The 26468-nt window shown below is 39.9% G+C and overlaps 1 protein-coding gene across 2 annotated transcripts in view; it reads left to right on the forward strand.

The window, feature by feature from the left end:
- The window catches only part of FEZ2 (fasciculation and elongation protein zeta 2), a 51756-nt gene that overhangs the window by 506 nt on the left and 24782 nt on the right, over positions 1–26468 (forward strand). The window contains exons 2-6 of one of the 2 annotated variants that reach the window (XM_032772390.2): positions 1885–1993; positions 4068–4184; positions 8593–8737; positions 17840–18108; positions 24229–24309. In XM_032772390.2, the coding sequence (XP_032628281.1) occupies positions 1885–1993; positions 4068–4184; positions 8593–8737; positions 17840–18108; positions 24229–24309 (721 nt within the window). The remainder of the gene's footprint in view (positions 1–1884; positions 1994–4067; positions 4185–8592; positions 8738–17839; positions 18109–24228; positions 24310–26468) is intronic. The other variant, XM_032772391.2, reaches the window with a different exon arrangement.

Consider the following 26468-nt stretch of genomic DNA (forward strand, 5'->3'; position numbering starts at 1 on the left):
GTAGATGGGAGTGGGCGGCGCGTGAAGGGTCCATTGGGGGTGCGAAGGCCTGGGCTGGGGAGTCCTTTGAGGGGGCAAACGGGTTGGGGTGTCCCTCGGGGGAGGGGCTAAAGTAACGGGCGGGGCGGGTGTCTCCGTTCGGTGGGGCGGGGGCGCCCGGCTGACAGGCCTGTGGCTCTGCTGGTCTGTGAGTGCTGGGCCTGTCCACACTGTAATCAGCAGACAGCCGCTGTGTGGGCACAGCGCCGCTTGGCTCTGAACTCAAGTTCACCCCCGAGGCGGCCCTGTGGGCGCTGGCTAGCCAGAGCCACTGCCAATAGCTGTCCTCATCTTTCATGTGGCCGCTTAGAAAGCAACGTTAAAGGTCAACATCCGAGTTTGTCAGCGTCTCTGTGCTTTCTCCCTGGGGTTATAAACGCAGTGTGCGCTACTGTTATAACCCGGCTCAGCCAAGGTGAGCTAATGCCACACCTTTTCCGCAGGATAAACAGACTGCCACTGCGCACCAGCAGGGCTTTCCTCCTGAGCTGACCCCATTGAGCTAAAATGGTTTAACAGTGCCCCTTTGCCCACCAAGACAGGGTCCTAGTTTCATAATAGTCTGTGACAAACAAGAACTAGATAAATTCATGGAGTATAGGTCTATGAATGGCCATAAGGAGGATAGGTCTATGAATGGCTATTAGCAAGCACAGGCAGGGACAGTGTCCCTAGCCTCTGTTTGCTAGAAGCTGGCAATGGGCTACAGGGGATGGATCAGTTGATGATTTTTCTGTTCAGTCCCTCTGGGGCATCTGCCTCTGGCCACAGTTGGAAGACAGGGTACTGAGCTAGATGGACCTTTGGTCTGTCCCAGTATGGCCATTATTATGACATGTATTGGACGTTACCACAAATCCTGTGGAGAGTTTTCTTTTGATTTGATGGGCATCCAGTAGCCTGTTCAGCTTCATCCCGTGAGAGAGGAAGATCAGAGGGATTTGAAACACTACAATAAAATTCTCATAATGAGTATACACGATAACCAGTTTTAATTTTTTAAACTTTTTAATTGTATATGGAGGGGTTTTAATTAGCAAAGTGACAGTTCTTCACCCAGGGGTAGCCCCACACAAAATTTGACGTTAAGCTTTTTTTTTTTTGGTCATTTTTAGGTCTCACTATATTTTTTTAGATGGGTAGGAGAGGATTCTTTTTTCTTTAACTCAGATGACTAAAGAAACTTCTCTGAAAAAGCCGAAATCTTCATCTTTGGCCTGAAACTAAGCATGGATAGTTCTAGACACAAAGCAGTATTGCAAATGGATTTGTAACAAAGTTAAGTTTTAACCTTTCTTTCTTAATCTTTCACTTCCATAAATATTAGAGACTTTCCTGACTAGTGCATTTTTATTTTTACTTGTACGTTCCTTTATAGTTGTGCAGTCTTCACTGAAATTACGTGAAGTTTTGGCTTGGGAGTTACTGCTCTTTGCTTGCTAATTCCTGGTTTTGAGATGCATGAGGCAAGGGAAATTAGAATAACATAGAAAAGAAGTAGGAAAGGGTACAGAGCATTGTCTGGCTAACATTTCAACAAAGGGAAATTTACCCCCCAGATTTTGTTACATGACCCATCAGGAAGCATGGCTCTTTTTCAGTTTTCTTTTTATTTCTCTGGTGTGCAAGCATCGGCAAATGATTCACCTTTTTGCATTTCAGGCGGATACATAAATAAAACCAAACTTTTGCAGCGTTTATTTCTTTGACTGTAAAAACTTTGAAAATATTTTTAATTGAATACCTCAGAGAATTCCCAATTTGATACAGGTATTGAAAAAAGATATTATGTTTTGTTTTTTGTTTTTGTTTCAGTATCAGTTTTTCTTTAATCTTTTTGTCCAGGATTTGGAATGCTTTGACTGATAATTATGGTAATGTAATGCCAGTTGATTGGAAGTCCTCCCACACCAGAGCTTTGCATATGCCAACACTGAATCTCTCAGAAAAAGGGGTAAGTTTTGACTGTAGCCAAAAACCTTTTGAGGCTTTTTCCTCTTGGTACAGAAACAACATAGGATGTAATTTTTATTAAAATACTTATTTGTGATCACTTTAAAATATTTTCCTTTTTAATGTGTTTGTATTGGCATTAGCAGCAAGGATTGTCTTTTAACACTAACAGATCTGATGCATACCTTTCTGCTCCTCGCTTTCAATAAAGTGTTATGATGTGGGTTCCTTCTAAACTGACTGACAGGTCAACAAATGGACCAATTTGCATAACACAGGGGCAAGGGAAAGACAGTAATAAGCTGTGGAAGTCTTCTTGTTCACTTACAGTCTTGCTTCTTGTGTATCGAATGGTATCCGAAAATGTTGGGGGGGGGGGTATTCATTATGCCTTTTTCCAACCAAGGCCATATCCTGCAATCAGATAGATATAGGTAAATCCCTGCATCTGTGTGGATCCAATTGCAGGATCAGAGCCCAAATATACTTCCTTGCTCTACAAATACGTGAGACTGAAATATAGCAACACTTGCCCCTTCCTACTAATGGAGAAAATAGGCACCACTAGCATTTCTTAACCAAGAAGTGTCATTTTAATAATGTACTGAAGCACATTGTGAAAGTTTGCATGTTCTTTTGCAGCCTAATAGCTAGGTGATTGAAAAAATAGAATTGATACCCCAATTTTCCAATGACAGTTGGTAAGGTATTTGGGAAGATTGTCTATATATTTGCATCCAACCACAAGCATGATGAAATTTGCACTGAGCACCAGAAAGACTTTAATGAACACATAGCACATGTTTTACTCAGGAGGATACTCAATAGGCACTAAGTGTGAAGATATTTTGGGAGGGATTTGACAGAATGCAGGTAGTTGACAGTCTCAGTGAAAATCTTGATCTAGTTAACAAAACTGGAATCACACAATAGAAAATAAAAAACTGATTCGAGTGAGGCAATGGATTTTTCTTCTTGTGTAGCCAGTATGATTAGCCCCAAATGCAAAGGTCATATAGTGAACCAAGGATATGAAAAAGCAAGTAAATGAGACAGGGCAGCTAAAGTCAGAATTTTGACAATTTTTAAGAGTCTGCATTCCCATATAACCAATTCAGCATTAGTCAAGTGTATTCAGCACATTCAGATTGGTTTTTTTGGGTGAAATGTTGTAACAGACAAGGTGGTGAAAATGCAAATAATGTGGTAAAAGTATATCAGTATATAACGGCATAATGATAGGCCTAGCGTTATTAGTCTGGGGACTTGATTTTTGTGTTCCCCTGTTTAATTGTGGAACTGCAAGCTCTTACGAGAATGTGTACCTTTTTGTTTGAGGAACAAATGCATATGAAATGAATCCCACAGTATGTGTGTGGTTTTCTCATTTAAATAAACATACAGAATTTTGTTCCAGAAAATAAGAAAGTTTTGTTTTATGGCTGGAAAATCACAACCTTGAATTGTCTGCCCACCCTGGCTTCTAATTGTAACTTTATTACAGGTGAATTAATTTATATTGTATATAAAGTAATGAAATGCACTGCTGATTCTTGCATGTGTCAAAAATTCTGATGACTTTCACAGATGTAAATAGCAGCAATCTTACAAAGAATTCTATAAAATTACAGAAAGTCTGATAAATATCAGTCTGTTGCGTATCCTTTCATTGATGCATCTGTTTTGGGATCTCGCTTCTGTATGAAGGAGTACAGGGTGAACTACATGAGTCTGATGGACTGATTGGCTAGTCTACAAATGTTTGCGTGGCATCGAGTGAGTGATGTGTGTTTAAAGTAGTCTTTTTTTTTTTTTCTCTCCCCCTTTGGGAAAGTAGAGAACATGCTAATATTCTTTTCAAAACAAAAAGATGATAAATTAATAAAATACGCTTCAACTACTGTTTCATTTTCACTTTTGTTGAGATGTATTAGGTTTTATGGTATAAGAATTATTTATATCTTTTAGATTCTTGATTATGAGCAAGAATCTAATGTTTTGATGTCAACAATAATGGAACCAGACTTTCTTCTTATAACTTTTTGCCCTTTCACTTTTTCTGTGTGTGCTTTCAGTTAAATGAAAATTTTAACCTTGACCTATCAGATGATGAAGAGCTTCGAGAACAGCTGGATATGCATTCTATCATAGTTTCCTGCATCAGTGATGAACCACTGTTCACAGCAGAGCAGGTAAAGAAAAATATTCAACAAAAAGACAGTGTTCATCTTAGTTCTATGCCTCTTGTTCTTCCTAGTTAGTGGATACTAAAGAGATTTGGAGACAAACTGATCGCTTTTGTTTATAGTTAGAGCAACAATGTCTATACGATGATCTAGGGGTAATTCCCCTGCTTATGTAGACATACTTGTGCTAGCTCTCAGCTAGCTAATGCGAGTATAAATAGCTGTATAGCTGCTGTAACACAGGTAGTGGTAGTGGAGACACAGCTGAGCTATGCCACGTACATACCCACCAGTTTCAGGTAGGTTTGTACTCAGTGCAGCTTAGCCATACCTCCACCTGTGCTATTCTAGCTATGCTTCTATTTATACACTCACTAACTTGATGAGAGCTAGCACAAGTATCTGTACATAAGCAGGGAAATCACATTCTCACTTGCAGTGTAGATGTAGCCAAAGGAATGCATTGGGTAATTTTTCATCTTTCAAATTGCCCTCTGCTTAAGCTTTGAATTTTCATATGGGACTTTGAAATTCTCATACTTCAGTTTCCTGGCATGAGCCAGCAGGAGTCTGAAGGAAGATGATGTAGACAAAAATGCTCCTTAATTAAGGGCCAAAAGCCGGCCATGGGATCTTCATAAGCTTACTGTAAAATATGACTTTTGAAAACTGATAGATAACTAGGAAAATCTCGAAAAATTAGAGGTAAACGAATATGCAGGACCAGTTGTCATATGGGAGAGAGCAACTCTGTCAGTTATTATCTTGGTACATCTAACTTCTGTCTATACTAAAGTAATCAAATAAGAGAAGGGAAACTGGTGAAGGTTAATAACAAGTAATAAGAAGCATGGATTTATAAAGAACAAAGGTTGGCAGAAAAACTTGATTGTTCTTTAAAATAAAACTACACATTTGGTGAATGAAGTTGATGTGGTACATTTAGATTTTAGTGGAGGGTTTGATATTTTCTGATAATCTCAAAAAATTAATCCAAACTGACTTGCTTAAAAACACTGCCATGTGGAGTAAAAACTGGATAAAAGTTAATGATAAACTGTAGTGATATTGAATTTGGGGAGATGTTGAGCAGGGCAATGCAGTGCCTGGTTTTAATATTTTCATTAATGATCTGGAATCATAAATAAAACAGCACATTAAATTCACCTGTGTTACTAAACTGCAGAGGATTATCAACAATCAGTACAGAGAAATATTACTTGTAAAAGAAACCAAAAGAGAGAAGAAACATGGGCCAAAAAAACCCCTTGATATACAGTTTGGAAAAAGTAAATTATTACAGCTGGGGGAAATAGCATAAAATGCAGATTCTCAATATGGTGACGGGAAATGCAAGACCAGAAGGAACCATTGTGAGCAACTGGTTTGAGCTCCTGTATAACACAAGTTTTATAGAACTTCCCCAAAATAATTCCTAGAGTATAACTTTTTGAAGAACATCCAATCTTGATTTAAATGCTCAGTGATCCATGATGACGCTTAGTAAATTGTTCCAATAGTTAATTTCCCCTCACTGTCAAAAAATATATTCTTAAATCCCAGTCTGAATTTGTCTAGCTTCAACTTCCAGCCATTGGATTGTTATACCTTTCACTGCTAGATTGAAGAGCCCATTCTCAAATATTTGTTGCCTATGTAGATACTTATCAACTGTCATAGTCACCCTTTAACCTTCTCTTTGTGAAGATAAATAGATTGAGCTATTTGAGTCTGTTGCTATAAGGCATGTTTTCTTATGCTTTAATCATTCTCATGACTCTTCTCTGAACCCCCCCCCCCTTTTTTTATAGCTGTTTTCAATTTCCCTTTAAACCAGGTTGGTTTTATTTTAATCAGCCTGGCCGTCTTCCTCGATTGTGGCTTTGGGGGCATCTAGTAAGGGGTTCTTAAATTATTCCCAGTTACAGTAACTCCTCACTTAATGTAGCAGTTATGTTCCTGAAAAATGCAACTTTAAATGAAACAATGTTAAGCGAATCCAATGTCCCCATAAGAATTAATGTAAATAGGGGGGCGGGGTTAGGTTCCAGGGGAAAAAAAATTTTTGACAGACAAAAGGCATTATATACATTTTGAACATTTTTAAACAAGCAGTTTAATACTACGCTGTGCACATGCTGTGTGTTTACAAACATACTGTACATACAGTACTATAGTTGGGAGGGGCCCCTGCCTTAGCCTACACAGACACAGCCCACTGGCACTGGAGATGAGGCAGGCAAGGAGAATGAAGGTGCTGTAGGCTAGGGGAAGCACATTGTGCAGCAGTGGCTGCGTCCCCCTTTACTTCCCACGCTGCATCCTTGCTCATTCCCCTTCCCTTCCCTCCCCTCCCCTCCCTTCTAAACGCGGCAAGCCAGCTGATTGCTGCTGGCAGGATGGAGGGGGAGCCTGCATGCCGAGTCCTCGCTCCTCCCCCCTCCCTCCTGCCCCCAAAACATGGCAAGCCATCAGATTGCCGCAGGCGGGTGGGATGGGGGAAAGGCACTGATCCGTGGGGTCTGATGGCAGGCGGGAGGCACTAGGGGGGAGAGGGAGGGCATAGGGAGGCTGCCAGCTGTGGACAAACCAGTCAGCCAAACAACTAAGGGTGTAGCATTGCACAACTTTAAATGAGCATGTTCCCTAATTGATCAGCAACGAAACAACGTTAACCGGGACTACTTAAAGTGAGGAGTTACTGTACCATTCACATTTCTTTGGTTAAATTCTTCCTCCCAGCTGATTTGGCTAATATTTTTTTTTCATTTATGTGAAAATTGCCTTATAAAGGCACCAAGTATGTGCGTATGTATATATAATATGTTACTGTTCTAGACTTTATTCTTCTTGCATGTTATAAAGGTGATCAAATCATGATCACATGTTCCTAACCTACCATTAAATTTTAGTTCTGTGATCAGTTCTGCTTTATCTGTTAGGACCAGGTCTAATAAAGAATTCACCTGTGTTGGCTGTAAGATTTTTTTTTTTTTCTTTTTTGGTTAGAAAATTGTCATCTATAAAGTTTAGAAATTCTAAGGATGTTTTAGTACTAGTAGCTTGAGACCTCCAATATATGTCACTGAAATTGAAGACTTTCATGATCACAGAGATTTATTTTCCCTGACCCATTGTAGATACGTGCAAAAGGAGGCAGTGATCTTGTTCCTATTGTGATCTGGTGGACTGTAGTAGACACCAACTAATACTTAATCTTGTGCTTTATCTGTTAGGACATTGATCCATAAGCATTCAGATCTTTTTTTCCCCAAGTTATCAGTTACTCGGAAATAATTAATGCCTTTTTGGACACAGATAGCCACTTCCCTGCCCCTCTTGCCCACTCAGTTCTTCTTAAATAGGTTATAACCATCATGTGAATCAACCCACCAGGTTTGAGTAATACAACTAGATCTTATTTATGCCTATAAGTCAGCCATTCCAATTCCTCTTGTTTGTTACCCAGGCTCCTATTATTGATGTATAAGCAAATAAAGAATTTCTTCTCTTCATGAGACACATCTGGAAATTAGTAATACTGAAAGATGCCTAAACCAATTAAACATAAATGTGCAATATACAATATAAATGTGACATGGTGGTTTAAAAAAAAATAAGTGGGATTTTGGTTTACAGAACCAGGAGGTTATAGTTCCTTTTTTTGACAAGCCTGGTGTTACCACAACTGAAATTTTGCATTCAGTTTGGGATGCCTCATTAACAGGAATATATTAGCAAACCGGGATGGCCAGAATGAGCGATAAAAATGATTAAAGGGCTGTAGAAGGTAGTCTTATCTGGAAAGAATAAAGTTATTAAAATATACTGTAGTTTTGCTATGGATGACTAAGGGGAGAATACCCATCTACAAATATTTGAAGGATGTACATATCAAGGACTGAGAAAAAATATTTATTGTGGTATAAAGTGGTTTAAATTGGAAGAATGGGATAAAATTAAGAAAATAAAACTTAGACTGAATATCGGAAAAAGATATACAAACTCATCTTGCCAAATCGTCAGTGGTCTTGAAGCAGAGAGACAGAGGACTTTATGTAAATATTTATGTATGCATGGCTGAAAACTTTATTTCTTAGTCATTATGTGACAATATGTCTAGATTAATGAATAAACTTGTTATGAAAAGACTAATTTGTGCAAATAGTCCTATTTTCTATTTTTTAAAGAAATTTCCCTTTATATTGATATGCCTGATTCCCAGTCTCAACACTGGCTTTGCCTTGTTAGTACTACCTAATATGCATTTATTGGAAGAAAAATTATCTAGAAATATAAAATTTAAAAAGTAAAAAAGTTGATGAGCTGTCAGTAGAACATATGCAAATTATAAGCTGTTGCTAGTTACCGGTGATTCTCTCCCTAAGAGTATGTGTATGTACCTTTATTCAAGGTGATTGAAGAAATAGAGGAAATGATGCAGGAATCGCCTGACCCAGAAGATGAAGAAACACCCATGCAGTCAGACCGGCTCTCCATACTTTCCCAGGAAATTCAAACACTCAAGAGGTCCAGTACAAACAACAGTTATGAAGAGAGTAAGGGATACTCATTTAATATCTTGACTATATTTTTAACTTCTTGAAAATAGCTAATGGTTCAAACTGCCCTATACTTGATCTATAATCATTTCCATCTGTGAAATCATCTGCCTTTGAAAATGCAGTCAGAAAATCTTGAAAGGCAAAGTAAACTATAATATATATATAATCTATATAGATAGATATCTATATAGCTGAGAAACATAACTAATTTCAATAAATAAACGTTATAAACTGCTGAGAATGTGTTTGCCTAGAGTTAAATATAAAACCTTCACAGTATTTAAAACAAAAGCAGCTGTATTAAAGTTTGACATGCTGGATTTGACTCCTTTTCCAGGGTACATATTCTTTGTTAAACTATTAACATATTAAAAGTTAGGTAGGATGATAGGTGTCTGACAGATAGATGCACATTAAGGCTAAGGTTGGTGTGTATTGTATTCTTCATTTAGAGAAATGAACTAAGGTTAGTAGAAGTTGAAAGGTTTGTAGAAGATGAAGAAAAAGTTCTAGTACCAAGGCGTTCTTTGGGCCAAAGATTGCCTTCTGGCTCAGAGAGAATCACTGCCTCTTGTCTGAGGCAGGTGCCTCTCTGAAGGGCCTGAGGAGCTGTTCTTAGTCATTGGCATTGATGAAGAGGTCTCATAAGATCAATCGGGAGCACTCCAGGTCACAGGGCAACTCCTCTGCCTTCTACAGGAAAAGTTGGACTGACACAGGACTGGTTCTGGCACACGGGATGGTGTGGCTACCTCTGACTGTTCCCTGGTATTCAGTAGGAAGGGCAGAAACCCTGTGCTGTTGACACAAGTTCTGTTCTCCGTATGTCCGTTGTGTCTGGTACCAATGAGGGCGATGCCAGTACTGACTGTATCTGCTGTGTCAACATACCAGGTTGTGGCGGACCTGCTCTGCCTTTCCATTTCATCTTCACCGCTGGTACAGAACTTTCCAAAGGACCACCCCACTGAATCGTGATGCTCCTTGGCACTGCACCCAGACATTCTCCTCTCCACAGTGGGCATGGAACTGGTACCAGAATCAATATGGGGACCTTCTTCAGCTCAGCAGCTTTTGACACCACAGATGGTCCCATGGCAACTTTCACCACTCTTGACATCAACGCACTTGTGCGCTTTGATACTGCTGTTTGTGTCAGGACCAATGGCTGCAGCACTGGCAAGCTCAGTACCAATGCTACTGCCTTCATTGGGGAAATGGTTTCTGCCTTGTTCTGGGTGATGGATGAATCTGACCACTAGTTGGTTCACTTGGGCATTACTCCCTCCTGGTCGCCAAGATCCCAGGGCTCTTCTGATTCCAAGTCGGGCTAGTTGTCATCCTGCTCCACATCACCCAACAAGTGCTGAGGGCTGCCAATGGACCAGTATTGTTCCCAGGGTTGGATGTGCACCATGGCTGGGATGGAGGTCCTTGTTCCAGCCCCTATTGTACACCAATACCCTACCTGTATCAATGGGCTTCTTAGACTCAGTGGGACACTCCTCACTTGTGGAGATCCTGCTCTTTGTCCTGGTCAAAGCCAAAGTCACCTGTTGGATTAACGATGATGACTGCAGAACAGCCATGTATCTAGGCATTGATGGCCTTTCTCCCTGCAGAACTACTGGAGTCCTCCCTTCCAGGCACTTTCCCCTGGAGCAAGAACCTGTTTTGGCTCAGTCGAGATACTTGTCGCCAGATGATGGTGTGCTGCCTGTCTCATCCTCTCCTTCTATCCAACAGGACTTCAAGTTGTACCAGGATCTTTTACACCGCATAGCCACATCGCTTGGCATCCTGGTACAGTTTATCCAAGAGAACACACACAAACTGATAGACATTCTACAGCCTGCCATCCCTGGGAGAATAGCCCTCTGATTGGAGAGCCCTGTGGAGTACACAGCCTTGGTACTGATGTTGGCTAATCTACTTCATTCCGATACAGGGATTTGAAGGGTTCTATTCCCATTGGGCCAAAACTCCCTGGTTGTAATGGCAGTGAACGACAGGGCCAGGAAGGGGAGTTTCAAGTCTACCCCGAAGGACAGAGACTCCAAGCAGTTGGAATCTCTTGGGCAGAAGTAGCTATACCTCATTGTCCCTACAGATGAGTATTGTGAATCAACAAGCTTTGCTGTCCATGTATAATTTCTTCTATTGGTCAGCCATATCCAAAGTCAAGGACCAGTTTCCCAAAGCTTTGTTTGAGGGGTTTGGGATGTTCGTTGCGGAAGGCTGTTCAGTGGCCAAAGGGTCCCTGTAGTCTGCCCTTGATGTTGGAGACACCTCGGCTACAGTGATGGTCTCTAATTATGGGGAGGGCTTCATGGTTACAAAACTCTGGGATCACTTTGGACATCCAGCAAGCCATAGAGGACTTGCCCTTAGGCTCAGTCTTGTTCTCAGACAAGACAGATGGTATTTAGCACTGGAATCCTTAAAGGAGTGAATCTTGCAGTCCTTGGGAGTGTACATGATGTCCATGCAAATATGCCACTATGGGGCTTGCTAGCAGCAACAGTATCCACTGCAGCATTCCTGTGTGCAGCCTTTCCTCCCTAGAAAGGAGGATAGATCCCACAAGAGGAAACAGTCAGGCACAGGCTTCAGACACACACACACTCCCCCAGAGCCTGGTAAGCGCCCATTTTGACTCCTTAGTCCAGAGCATTACTCCACCCTCTTCATCTTTCCTCCCGTGCCCTGTAATTCCTTTGGAGACAGACTGGCCCGTTTTAACAGTGCTTGGGACTCAATTACCTCTGACAGCTGAGTCCTAGATGCTGTTAAATCGAGCTATGCAATCCAGTTCCTCTCCACGCCCCTTTCACATCCCCTTCCCATCCCTCTTCAGAGACCCCTCTCACGGGACATTACGCATCAAGCAGGTCAGCTCTCTGCTGACATTGGGAGTGGTGGAGGAAGTTCTGCCGCAACACCAGGGCCGTGGCTTTTACTCTGGATATTTCCTGATTCCAAAATCCAAGGGCTGGATGAGACCCATCCTCGACCTTCATGGCCTCAACAAGTTAATAAAATAGTGACCATGTACAACCTCATCTATTGGCTATCCTCCCTGCACTGTCTCAGAATGATGTGTTCTTTGCTTTGGATCTCCAGGATATTTAGTTTCATGTGGTGATTCTTCCAAGCCACAGGAAGTTTCTTCATTCTGTGGTAGGAGACCACCACTTCCAGTATACGGTTCTCCCCTTCAGCCTCTCATCTGCCACCCGAGTCTTCACGAAATGCATAGAATCGTAGGACTGGAAGAGACCCTGAGAGGTCATCAAGTCCAGTGCCCTGCACCCATGACTGACTAAGGATTATCTAGACCATCGCAGACAGGTGTTTCTCTAATCTGTTCTTAAAAATCTCCAATAACTGAGATTCCACAGCCTCTCTAGGCAATTTATTCCAGTGCTTAACTACTCTGATAGTTAGTAAGTTTTTCCTAATGTTCAACCGAAACCACCCTTGCTATAGTTGAAGCCCATTGCTTCTTGTCCTATCCTTAGATGTCAACAAGAACAATTTACCTCCCTCCTCCTTTTAACAACATTTTATGTACTTGATAATTGTTATCGTGCCCTCCCTTCATCTTCTCTTCTCTAAACTAAACAAACCCAACTTTTTAAATGGCTTTGGGTCATGGCATATCTCAGAGGAAAGGAATTCACATCTTTCCGTAACTCAGGGATTGGTTGCTGAAGGGGTGGCTCAAGAGGGGAGGTTCTTGCCATGTCAACACCACATTGTGTTTGCTTGACCATCTGGGACTCGTTGTAAACACTGGAAAGTTAACTTTGGCTCCCACTCAAAAAATCAAGTTTGTTGGAGGCCTATTAGATTCCACGAGGACGAGACAATTCCTGCCAGCTGACTGCTTCTAGGCAATTCACAGCTCTGCCTCGGACTGCAAACTCCGCTGTCCACGACAGCCCAGGTGTGTCTTAGCCTGTTGGGGCACATGTCCCCTAGTATGCAGGGGGCCCAATTTGCCAGGCTTCACCTTCAGATGTGGCTCAGGACAGTGTACCACCCTGCCCTGTATTCTCTGGACAGATTAGTTCACCTTCCCCCACTAGCCCTAGACTCCTTACACTGGTGAGTGTTCCCATGCAATGTGTGCCAAGGGAGCCCTTTTGCTTGGCCCTCTCCAACAAAGTCAGTGGTTACTGACGCTTCCCTTCTTGGAGGGGGGCGGGGGGACACCTGGACTTGCTGAGAGTGCAGGATCTAGGATCAGAACAGAAATCCTTACTCCATAGCAACATGCTGGAGCTCCGGGCCATTCACTGCACAGGTCATGCCTTCCAGGACTGTGTCAGGCACTCAGTAGTTCACCTGTGCACAGACAATGCCACTGCAACATACTATGTGAACAACCAGTGGAGGCACACATTCCAGGTTACTCTGTCTAGAAGTGATCAACTGTGGCAATTCTTCATCAAAAAAGACATCACTGTGGTAGCACTTGCTGGTGGCGCAAAATCATCCTGCAGACCATGTCAGCAGGATTTTGTTTCTGAGCACCGAGTGGTCCCTGTTGGCCAGTGTCCTCTGGGTCATCTTCACAATGTGGGGCATCCCCACGATCAGTCTGTTTGTGATGAGGGAAAACAGAAAGTGTTGCCTATTCTGCCCTATTCTAGGGGGGGAAGTGGAAGAGGTTTTTGGTGTGGGGGCCCAAACTGACTGGGGTTTCCATCCAGGACATCTTGGAGTACCTATTACATTCAGAAATTGGGCTTTGCGTTTAGTTCAGTGAAATTGCATTTGGCATCAATATCAGCATTTCATTCCCTGATTTAAGGGAAATGAGTTTTTTCCAATGCCATGGTGTCAAGATTTCTGAAAGGGCTTCTCCACTTCCATCTTCCAGATTGGGATCTGGTCCCCCTGTGGAACTTAAACACAATTCTGATGGCTCTAATTGGCCTTCCATTCAAGCCCCTTACATCGTGTTCACTGCCTATGCTGTCTTGGAAAACCACATTCTTGTTAGCCATCACATCGACAGGAAGGTGTGAGAGTTGCAGGCTCTGATGGCTACACTGCCTTACACTCAATACTCCAAGCAAAAGGTAACATTGTGACCAACCTTGACGTTTTTATCCAGGGTGGTCTCTCAGTTTCATCTGAATCAGGAGGCATATTTATCTGTGTTTTTTACCTAAACTGCATTCCTTCCCAAAGAAACAGCACCTCCGTACTCTGGATGGCTGGCAATGTCTAGCTTTAGACAGGACTAGACTGTTTGGTGCTTTGCCTTGTCTATTCATGTCATATGCAGACGGTATGAAAGGGAAAGTGGTCTCCACGTAGACCATCTCTAGATGGATAACATCCTGTATTAAGACTGCATATGACAGAGGTTCGTATACACCTCCTCAGCAGGTCTCGCTTCACAAGGGCACAAGCGACGTTGATAGTGTTCCTTGGTGACACTTCCGAACTGGACATTTGCAGGGTAACCACATAGTCATCCATACATACATTTACGCACCATTATGCTATTTTACTGCATTTTCCAGAGCAGACCCAGGCATTGCAAGGGTGGCCCTGTGATCCCTCCAAGTAGCCTCCAAGCCCTGCCTCCGGATTGGAATGCTACTTGTGAGTCACCTAAGTGGAAAAACATCTACATCTACTCAAAAAATAAATTGTTACTTACTTTAGTTCTTTGAGATGTGATGCAGTCGTGTATTCCACAACGCTCCCTCCTTCCCCTCTGCATAGGAGTCTCCTCTCATGGGATTTTGGTGTGAAGGAACAGGCGGGGGTCAGGACAGCACTGCCTCATATAGCCAGGAGAGGGGCCATGAGACACAAGCGCCATCCCCCTGAGTACTTCAAGGCAAAAGGCTCTGGCACATTAGGGGCACAAACACCTAAGTGGAAAACATGTCTGCATCACATCTCAAAGAACCACAGTTATAGTGAGTAACTGTTTCTTTTGTTCTGTGCCAGAGGAAAATACTAGATTCCCTTCTTTGTCTTGCAAAAAAGGAAGACTGAGGAGAGTTCACATTTATAGTGTGACCAGGATATACTGAATGGCAGTTAAATGAAACTCTTAGCTAAACAGAGTTAAGTTATGCCCCTGAAAATTGTGCTTTGCTGGCTTGTGGTTCAAAACTGCCCTCTGGGAAAAGATATGGACCCAAAAAGTGGCTGTCACCACATCATTCTGGTTTGGGTTGGATTTAGAATGCTTTGACAGCATTCTCACTTCTGCTTTCTGGGTCTCTATTGTCCAAAGCCTCTCCACAAAACTATCTGGCGTTTGGTAAGATAACTTGCTCTCATTAGCGTATATCAAACTTGGATTGCAAACTGTGCTGTCCTGGCTGGTCTCTGGCAATCCCAGGCAGCATTCTCTAAGGCAGCGGTTCTCAGACATTTTAATGGGGTCGCCAGGGCTTGCATTAGACTTGCTGGGGTCCAGGCCCAAAGCTGAAGCCCGAGCCCCACTGCCTGGGGCCGAAGCCCTTTGGCTTTGGGCCCCCACTGCCCAGGGCACTAGGGCATGGGTGGCCTCAGGCTTTGCTCCCCCTCTCTCCCCACCTCCTGGGGTCTTACAGTAATTTTTGTTGTCAGAAGGGGGTCGTGGTGCAATGAAGTTTGAGAACCATTGCTTTAAGGCTTCAAAATCTGCGTTTCAGAGATGGGGAATCCAAGGCATAGACTTCAAAGCCTATTAAGTAAGGTTTCCACATTTTCCAAAAGATTCAGGTGTTCTCAGAGACCTTTTGATATTCAGCAGTGTTTTGTAGTTCATATGCTATTATTTTTGCTCTTCCTTATCAGTTATTCCTATCTTCCTTTTTTTTTTTATGGATGAACAGTCAGCTTTGACCAACTGATGCCTTGGTTTGCATGAAAAAATCATTTAGTTTTGCTTTGCCAATGCCTCAGAATCTACTCTGACATCTTCTAAGGTCATTGCCCTACAGAAAGCGGTTATTACCTCAGTTTCTTCTGTCGCAAAGTATTTTCAGAATTAGTCTGCATTTGAGAACTTCACTCTCTTCTAGTTGCCATTTACATCATCAGAATGCCTTGACCTAGGTTGGTGTGTTTCTCTTGCCAGCACTGACAATCAGACTTGATTTTACTGAATGTTTACATCCCTGCAATTTTTTGGACACATTGGGGCACCAAGTTATTCAGAAACTCATTGACCATGACATAACCAAGATGCTATGCTACAAGACAGGGATGGTCTGTAATACTTGGTCCTGCCATGAGTGCAGGGGACTGGACTAGATGATCTCTCGAGGTCTCTTCTTCTGTGATTCTAAGTAGAGGCCACAGCCAACATGCTGAAAATGTAAAGTGACATAAGCATCTTAAACAGTTTTAAAGGCCTTTGGCAGTTTGAACCACTTTAAAGCCTTCTAAGGGTTTAAGCCTAAACTGCTTTAAGATTTTAAAGTTGGTTGAGCCTTAATCTGCTCTGAGGATGTAAAGATTGCTTCTTAGTCCCTTGCCAGTATGAAGAGCTGATGATTTCCCCCTTAGCAAGGGAGTGAAGAAGAGGTAGCTCCAGTATAATTTTCCCACTGGGTGATTGAAAAAATTAAATCATGTTTCAGCTATAACCACTGCTACTTGCGGGAGTTATACTAGTAGATATATTTAATTTTTTAAGCACCCATCTATACGTGTAAACAGTTTAACATCCTTAAAACAATTTTGCAACAATATAAGATCTACAAAATACTTGATAATTGAACCTGACCACACAATAATATCCGTCTCATTCATCACACTATATGTAGCATATTCTTCAGGTCCCCTCTTTGACCTGCTCCCCAAATGCCAGTGGGGAAAAAATGGGCTTTGTGACATGCCTAGGTAGTAACAAATTCCAGCTTTGGCAAACTTAGGTGCAGGAGAGAATTCTACAGCCAGAGAGCTCACGGAGAACATCCCTTGATCAGCATCTTCCGTTTTAAATCAAGCAAGCTTTAATCTGAACAAGTCTGCTTTTTCCTGTTTGTCACACCTAGTACCTAAGCCACTTGGAAGCTAACAGTACTATAAATGGCAAAGTTGTGTTGCAAATGGTGGACGTACTCCCTCTGTCAAGTATCCCATATAACTTTCACTGTTGTATTTTTCTGCTCCCCACAGCTGACCCAACATCACTTCGTTCTTGTCTGGTTTGAGTGTCAGCTAGCCTTCATCTAGTCCCTATTTCAGAGACATGAAATCATCCATTCCTCATGTTGGAGCCTGAACAGAGAAGACAGAGACATGGAGCTGTGTATTGTTGTCATGTTAAATATATCATAGCCCTGTTTTCTCACTAGCCTTCCACTGACCTGATGTCACCCCTCCTATTCAGGGTGAACAAGTAGTCTGTTGTACCACCCTTGTGAGAGTCCTTGGAGCAAATGAGCAGTTGCCCAAAACTACTATGTGGGATCTGTAAGAAAGGAGCAAAGCCAGTTGAGTGACTCATCCACTCTTCCTATGATGTCGGCAACATCTTGTGTCGCTGGTTACAAAAGCTTTTTGTGGATTTAAAAGAATCAGCGAAGTATCCATAGTTAAAATTTCATTGCCCAATGGAACTCTTGATCATACGAGGCCTGAAATGTGCAGACTCCTGAAATGACCATGGGTTGTCCTGCCATAACTTTTTCAACAGCTTTTCAGAGAGAGAGAGAGAGAGAGGAAAAAATAGACATAAACTGATAGATAGAAAGATTGTCATGTCAGGGGATAGTTCTTGTGCAGCTTCACCACACTTTCTTTAGGGATAGCTGTCATCCTATATTTGCAGATTATGTATAACTTTTCACTAAGTTCTGGAGTAATCAAAAAAGCTGTGGTTGTTTTAATATTTTAATAGCGAACCTAAAAAAAGTTCATGGTGAACTTGTATCCCCACCAAGCACATAGTGTGTTTATTTTAGAATTTTTTATGGCATCTTTTTGGTGGTGGAAGTGTAAATTATCAAAACTCTTGGGATAATTAAAAATCCTTTTTGTTGTTGATCTCCCCATGCCTAAAAAACTGACACTACTTTTTCTACATTATGCAGAACATACTCTCACTTTGTCTTTATTTTTTAACAGGAGTACAAAAGCTGTCTGTTGCTGAACTAAATGAACTACTAGAAGAAATTGAGACTGCCATTAAGGATTATTCTGAGGAGCTGGTACAGCAGTTGGCTCTAAGGGATGAGCTGGAGTTTGAAAAGGAAGTGAAAAATAGCTTCATTTCTGTCCTCATTGAAGTACAAAACAAACAGAGAGAACACAAAGAAACAATGAAGAAGAAGAAAAAGCTGAAAAATGGTAGTCCTCAGAATGGCAAACAAGAAAGAGGTCATATGCCTGGAACAGTAAGAGAGTCTTTGTGATACTTATATAGAGATACATGCAGAATTCTGGGGTTTTTTAAGTGTTAATTCATAGTGTTCATTTATCCAATAAGGAAGTAGTAATAAATACCTCTCACGCCTAGTAAATAATATAGATTTTCCCCTTACCTTCAAGCATAGGCAATGCCTAGCTCTTTCCCTTAAGAAAAGGAACATACCAGACTTTTAGCTTTTTCCCAGCTTCTGAGCAGCAACTTTATCACTTGCATTCTGGCTCAAAATCAGTTGTGCATTGCTCATCAGAGAAGTGTACATGCTTCATGATTTTGACTGTGTAGGCAGTAAAACACACGTCCCTGCTAGACATGCGGGAAGTACAGTACTGTTATTGATATAACTGGAAAAATCCTAATTAATCTGATGGATTCTAGCTTGCAGAATTTATGCATAGTGAAATATAGACCCCATGCTGGTTCCACTGTAGTCAGTGGCAAAGTTCCTGATAACTGATATGAGAGTAGGATTGGGCTCAAAGTTTAATATACAAAGACAGATACATTTGGTTTGCTCTCTATAAACTATGTGATCAACCAAAGGAAAAAAGTCTCCGACAGGATTAAAATAACAGGAGTTAGAGATGGAAAAGACCTATTATGTCATCCAGTCTAGATTCCTCCCAATGTAGTTGTTTTCTTTACAATATTCTTTTCAAACACTTTGTCCAGTCTAGTGTTAAAAGATCCAGTTTGACATTACTATATTGCCACTGTTATGTGATCCAAACAGAAATTTCACATTATTTCATTATTTTAATTATTTGGGTGCTAATATACAGATAATACTGATGCTTTGTGTACCCCTTATAGTTTGTTTAGATCAGAACGCAGTGTATGGTTTATCTCTGCAAGCTTTAAATAGACAGTAGAATGTAACTTTGTGATTAATTGTGATAGTTCCTGTTATGCATTCTAGTGTTTGTACCTAAATAATTCTCTTTATTTCTGTAACTGATTCCACTGGGAAAGAAAAGGTGCATACCTATTTCACATTGCAATGTTATCAAACTGATATGATGGTGGAAGAAGTACGGTTAACCCCTGTACTTGTCGGAAGTTGTGCGTAATACTATTCATTAATAAAAGAGGAGGAAGGAGAACATAAGAAATATTCTTCAGTTGTTTAGCCCACCATAAAATAATGGAAATTGAATGTAAATGGTGGTAGTATAACTTTTTAGTAGAAAGTGTTTTCTGTCAGATCAGAATTACTGTACATCTGAAAGTTGTTAAGCAAAACTGCCACTTAAGGTATGTTCAGACAGTTTACAGGATCATGTAAAAATCACACTTTTATTTGATTCAAAACAAGGCAAGTAACACCTACCTTGAGGAACCTAGACTGTTTGAAAAATTTTTATTTTTTGTTTTTTAATGCCGAAAATGCTAAATAGGAATATTCCTTTGTTTCTGTTGGGTTTACAGTGTAAGTAATAGCAAATCTAAGTATACCAGGTAACAGAATATACTCTCAATAATAGATTAGAGAATATTTTTTTTAATTAATACGCTGATACGGTGCCTGTGATGAAGCAACTAAGCAACTTACATTAAAATTTAATATTAACCTGCCAAAATGTATATCTAAATCAAACCAAATTTTCTTCTTGCCATTTACAAACCAGATGAAAGGGATTAATTCCCAGTGGATATAGTGGAAGCCATTAAGAAGTCAGTATTGATTAAGCTACTACTGCACTTACTACATCCTTGCAAAAACAGAGGAAAAACTTTTTATATGGCCACCTTCTACAAAAAATAGGAGCGAAAAGAGGGTTACAAACAGAAAAGATAACAAGGTTTAAGGGTGCTGAAAATAATGGGACTTGTCTCATGCCATTGATAGAAAATTGTCTGGCTTTCACTGTGTACAAGGACAGAAAGCAATTGTAACTACCAGGAAGGTTCATAGGGTTCAACTGCTTTACTACTTAGGTCATAGATTATGAAGGGTTTCATATCACAATAATGTTAGCCGCTGTAAAGAAGAACAGGGTAAATAATAATGTTGGCGCACTGACCCTTTAACCGAACACAAATTTAAAGCAGCACACTTGTAAACTGTTTGCACTGAGTAAGGGATTCACCTTCCATCAAGGGATATATTAATTTTTCATTGAGCAGTAAACTATTTCAGAGGCGACCAGCATAAGTGAGTATATATTTTGTAGCCTTCCTTGAAGGAAGTTAGATATCTAGATCCACTATTCTGGGTTTTATCCTCTGGAATGAGATTCAGCAGCTGAACAGCAAATGAAATTATTTGGATACTCCCAAGAATCAATCATGTGACCTCTGGGTGCACTGTGTACAATCTTGGCCTCCAGTTCTCAGATCCCTTTCTTCCCAGGGGATATGGAGCTGGGATATTCAGTCACACATCTCCTGTTGCTTTTAAGTGATATAAATTGTGATGCGTGATATTAGTACATGGTTTCTCTTTTCTTCAAACAATTATTTTATTTGACTGAATAAGATACTCTAATTCTGAAACAGCTTAATTTAAAAATACTGAAAAGTGATAGTTCTTAAGCTTTGTTGTACTGATAAGCATGGGATTGTATGTGCATACTGCATGCTCAGTTGCCTGTCTACATTTTTAGACCTTGTAAGTGTCTTATTTAGGATTCAGCTAACATATGTGAGATGAATGAGGGGCAAGTTCACATCTTTCTTGAAGTTCTTGTTTCCGTTCTAGAAAGAGTTACTTAAGTTTGAATTGAGAGGACTGTCTGTCTTCCAAGCATAAAGGATAGAATTTTTTTTAATGAAACCTTGGACTGTCTAGAATCTGAATATCTGCAGATTTACCAAAATAAGTTATAATTAATATACTCTTATCAGCATATCTATATCCACTTTAAGGGTTGCACAGATTATAACTATATCAGTATCTAAACAGGTATAGTTGAATCAGTACAAAAAATTGTGTAGACAAACCCTTAGAGGTGAATAGCTGAAGCTAAAGGGAAAGAATTGCTTGTCTTTGTGACATAAGCAAGACAGATCAGAGGATGAACATTATCATTGTTCTTAAGCAAGGGTATTAAGAGAATTGTATGTAAATGACTAAAATTTGAAAGATTATACCAAACATTATTAAAAGTCACACTCTTTATACACCAGTAAATTTAGGAAAACTCTAATCTCAAAAAGAAACAGCATGTGTAAGGAATAAATTCCTTGTATAAAATAGTTTAGCTTGTTTTTACTGAGTGTGATATTGGAAATTCAGTTAAAAGCTTATATAAAATGCACTCCTTTCTGGTTTTTTATCATGGGATAGCAAACGGTGGTATTTTAAATTAACTTCTAAAGAGAAAAATAATGACATGGGTGGTCCAAATTTGAGGAAAGTGATTCAGATGCATTCTTAAACCATTCAGTTTTGGAGTTTCAAATAAGTGGACTTGACACTTCTACCTGTACGTATGAAGCCCCTGATATAGGATATTTTCAAACTAGATTGCCTAGAGTTAGGCTCCTAAATATATATTTAGACATCTAAATAGAATTGGCCTGCTTTTTCAGAGATGTTGAGCAACCTTAGATTCCATTGATGGTAGTGAAGACTGTAGGAGTTAATCACCTTTGAAAAACCTACTGCGGTTGAGATGTTTAAATATAGATTATTACATATGTCCAGGAACCTAGGCCTAGGTTTAAATGGTTACATAAAGTTAATTACCTAACTATTTTTATAGGCAGCTAAACGAATAGGTCAGTGTCTACTATTGTTAAAACGCAAAAGTCTTCAGTAGTGCAATGGTATTTTATATGTAAAGACAAAAACTGGAAATATTAAGTCTCTCTTACTGTAGCAAGAATAATTCCATTGCAGATGTGTTTGAAACCAAATATTTAACAAGATAAGTAGTAGTCAAATATTCTAATTCCCATTCTGCCCTTTACTTACGGATAGACTTTGGGCAAATAGCTTTGCTTTTTGTTTTCTTGAACTGTAAAATGAAGATAAAGGTTTTTTTAACCTACTTAACAAAAGTACTGTGAGGATTAGTTTGTTAGTTCAGGACTCTGAAGATGTAAAATTGTGATGTTCTGGGGTTCACTCAGGCTCAGTCACCATCTGCCTTGTAATCCTGGGTTCATTGTGGCTGTGTAGCTTTGATCTAGGTTAGGGCTCTGAGCCTAGCAGTTTTCACTGACTTTACAGAGACAGTAAAACACTCCAACCTATTAGCTTTCTAGAAGCACACCCTTTCCTGAACTACACAACACTGATGATTTCTAATGAAAGGAAACAAGTTTATTACAAACGAGCCATGGATTAAGTGATACCAGGTAAAAGGGATAAACGTAGAAATGGTTACAGGAAAATAAAAGTGAAACCACACATCTAAAAGACTAATACTTAATGTGGCATGTTGGAGTCTTTGTTAAAGATGGTTTCTCTCACTTACAGTCTCCTTTTCAGCTTTTACTGGCCGGGCTGGCCAGGACCCATCACAGAGATCAAATGACTTAGGGAGAAGGATAAAGATGGAGTCTGTCTTTGTTCCTTATATCTCCAAAGGGATGTCTTTGTCTTCCAAGTCAGGAAGCCCTTCTGGGGATTCAGTCTCCTGTGTTTTTCTGGGGTGAAGGAGCCATATTAATTCAATGTCTCTTGAGTTCAGGATCAGGATAACCCCCACCAGTTTAGCTCGATGGCTTTGTTTACTGCCAGTATGTATATTGAGGTAAACCCACATTCCTTTGTCTGTGACAAACATGTTTATCACCACCTTCTCCTAGGCTAGGCTGTCTGGTCTCAAACATTTTTTAGTAATATCAGATAAAGGGAATTCATAACTTCACATATGAGGTTAACACATGGATTTCGCAATAATACTAATAACCAGCTTGTTAACTTTCATATGATACCTCACATGATGTATTTTGTACAAATATTATTTCAGTAGTCTATATGCTGTGGATACAGGGGTGCCTAGAGACACACAAATATTTTAGTATATTCCAAGAAAGCGCATTAAGGTGCCTTTGAGAGCCTTCACTTTTTCATTTCCTGAATTTTGTGTGTTAAATTTACAAACTTAACATTGTATTAACATAGCATTTAATTCTTCCTTTAAAAAAATTAAATGCAGGGAAATGTGCATGTGTAACATTATATATATATGTGAGTGTATATTTATATAAAATCACAGCTCTCTACAAATATCCTGGGGTTGGTTACTTTTTAGTTTTAGTCAGCTTCTGAATTTCATGTGTGAGACTGACTCTCAGAAGTGTGGATCTGTTAAACTTCTTTCCTTGAGTAAACAAGAGTGGAATGAAAATAATGAAAGGACAGATTTGGTAGGATACATTTTGATTATTTTTACTTGGCTTCCACGTGTTTTTAATGGAGCTTGAAATTAATATAGCTGCTTACTTAACTAACTGCGCATTTTTTTATATCAGCATAATTATGGGAATACAGTTAATTATTACTGTGGTTAATTGTTGCTGTTATTGTAGCAGAGGAAATACAAAAGCATAAAATTCTTAGGATAATGTAAATAATTTTTATAAGACATTTTTAATTGGTAGTGTATACTCCATTGGACTTCATAAAAATATTAAATGTCAGCAGTGTACCTTTTTAAATATGATAGTGTTTGAATGATAACTTTATAAGAGGGGTTGTCTCTGAAATAAACTTTGAAGAGCTTTATCAGCCTATTTACAATATTTCAGATATTCTTAATATATTTTAAAATCTTGGTTCTTATTTTAAAAATGTTTAAATCTAGACGAAGTGGTAAGATGTACTTATGTATAAACATGTGGTCTGCCATATAAAGATTTTTGCTTCTGACTTTATGCATAAAATTTTATGAAATCAGGTCAGTTTTTTTAATTTAAATGGTTGTTCATATTTATTAATCATAAATCCCTCTGTAAAAGCTTTCTTCTGCATATTATCAGCAAACAAACACGTTAAAATATATTGTAACACATTCTAACAGCTTGTCTCTGGCATTCATCTTACTTATGTTGTCTGGGTAAATGCTCACTAATAGTCTTTTTGAACTTGTTTCTCTGTCCCCTTCTTTTTCTGCCATGTTTTTGCTATCTTTAGCGCTTCAGCATGGAAGGGATCTCAAATGTCATTCAGAATGGCTTCCGCCACACGTTTGGAAACTCGGGTGGAGAGAAACAGGTGCTGGGTTATCCTCTCACTTTTCCTCATTCTTTGCTTGGTGCTACTGTAGAAATCAAGGTCTTGAAAGCTGGCAACTAAAGCATATTTAGTGCTCAGATTGAAAAAATAACTGCTGTATACTCACCACATCCTCTCCTGTTTTCAGGATGGCAATAGGTCTATAGTGTCTTTTTCTCTCCTCAGTGAGTAAAGACCACTCAAGTCTTGATGTGCATGAAATAATGCACTGAAATAACAGCCTCCTCCAAGGCTTTATTTCACATCCCAAAATAAAAACAAATATTAGCATAATGCATGCTTGAAATGTATTGCATGTATATAAAAGCCACTTTAGAAAGATACATCCAATTAGAAACTTCATTCCAGTCTTAATCCTTAATGAGGTAGGTAACATATAGTAAGGAAAATAAAGAAGAAGCAGACCTCAATATTCAGAGCCCATTCTTCTGAATAACAGAATTGCATCTACAAAATTGCATGTATATCTTTACATCTTTCACAGTTGCATTATGTTAAAAGCAGCCAGTTGTATGGAATACAAATAATAATATATCCAAAGGTAAGTTCGTGTTTTTATTGATTTAAACCATAAAGAAAATACATGGCATAGAATAACACTATTGGTTAATATTTCATGTCATTGTTAAATATAGAACTTTTATCCTTTATTTCAAAGTAATATTTAATTACCATATTTTAATTTAGATTCTGAACTTTAATGGTACAAAAATTGTTTGACTGTGTAATATATCTTTAGTATAGTACTTATGACATTGATAAACACCAAGAGTCTTAAAATGTAGTCAACTTGAGGATGTGACCCGATGGTGCTTGGAGGCAGCCCTCACTAGAAATGCCAAGGTCAGGGCAGGCTGCAAAAGGGAGAGCAAATCTTCCCAAGACTGGTGGGTAACACTGAAATTTAAACTCCCCACCAGTCACAAACTGTGTTTCTGATCCCCCATACTGGTTATCAAGGAGGGGGAAAAAAATCACAAAGCTCCCTTTGTTTCAGTCCAGTCTCTGACTCCCAATCAGCACCTAGGTCCAGTACAGTGAGAAGTTATTTTAAAATGCTACTCAAGTATACAAAATGTTCTTCTGACTCCAAAGGGTCAGCCATGGTACCAGGTCAGTATAGGTTTGGATCTTACCCAAAATATCATGCTGCCAGCCAATCCTTTAGTATCTAAAACTAAAGGTGTATTATAAAGAAAAAAGAACAAGAAGAGAGATGTTAAATGGTAAAATAGTCACATACATGCAAAGCCTTCAAAGTCCATATATCAGGACCCTTGCAGTATTGGTGAGTTTACTGGCTTGAAATTCCCTCTGGAATACATTCACAGCTTGGATGGGTCGGTCATTCAGTTCTTTTATTCAGAGCTTCAGTTTGTAGCAAAGTTCCTCCAGAGGTAAGAAGCAGGGTTGAAGACAAAATTAAGATGCAACTGCCTTTTATAGTCTTTTTGCCATGCGGCCTGTGCTTCCTTCGTTTCAAACACAAACTGCCCAGCACATGGCCTGAAAGCCTTAGAGTCCTGTCCATAGGCATGCCCCTGCGTGCCTTGCTGAGTTATAATGTGTGTCTGCCTTCTCTCAAGGGGTCAATTGTATAGCTAAAGAGTAGGCAACCTAGGGCACGAGTGCCGAAGGTGGCACGCGAGCTGATTTTCAATGGCACTCACGCTGCCTGGGTCCTGCCCACTGTTCCGGTGGGCTCTGCATTTTAATTTAGTTTTAAATGAAGCTTCTTAAACATTTTAAAAACCTTATTTACTTTACATACGACAATAGTTTAGTTATATATTACAGACTTATAGAAAGAGACCTAAAAATGTTAAAATGTATTACTGGCATGCGAAACTTTAAATTAGAGTGAATAAATGAAGACTCGGCACACCACTTCTGAAAGGTTGCCGACCCCTGGTATAGCTGATGGTCTTAATGGGCCATCAAGCAGACTAGGCAGAGCTGATGCCCAAACTGTCTGGGGGTGTCCCCCAGAAGCAAAGCCCAAGTTTGAAATGGAGACAGACAGACATATCTATAACTCATAGTACATAGGTGATACAAACACATAAATGAGATCATCATATCTGGCAAATTATAACATTTTTGCAGATACCGTACGTGGCCTATCTGGCATAACTCAT

This window comes from Chelonoidis abingdonii, chromosome 3, assembly GCF_003597395.2.
Source record: "Chelonoidis abingdonii isolate Lonesome George chromosome 3, CheloAbing_2.0, whole genome shotgun sequence".
Lineage (NCBI taxonomy): Eukaryota > Metazoa > Chordata > Testudines > Testudinidae > Chelonoidis > Chelonoidis abingdonii.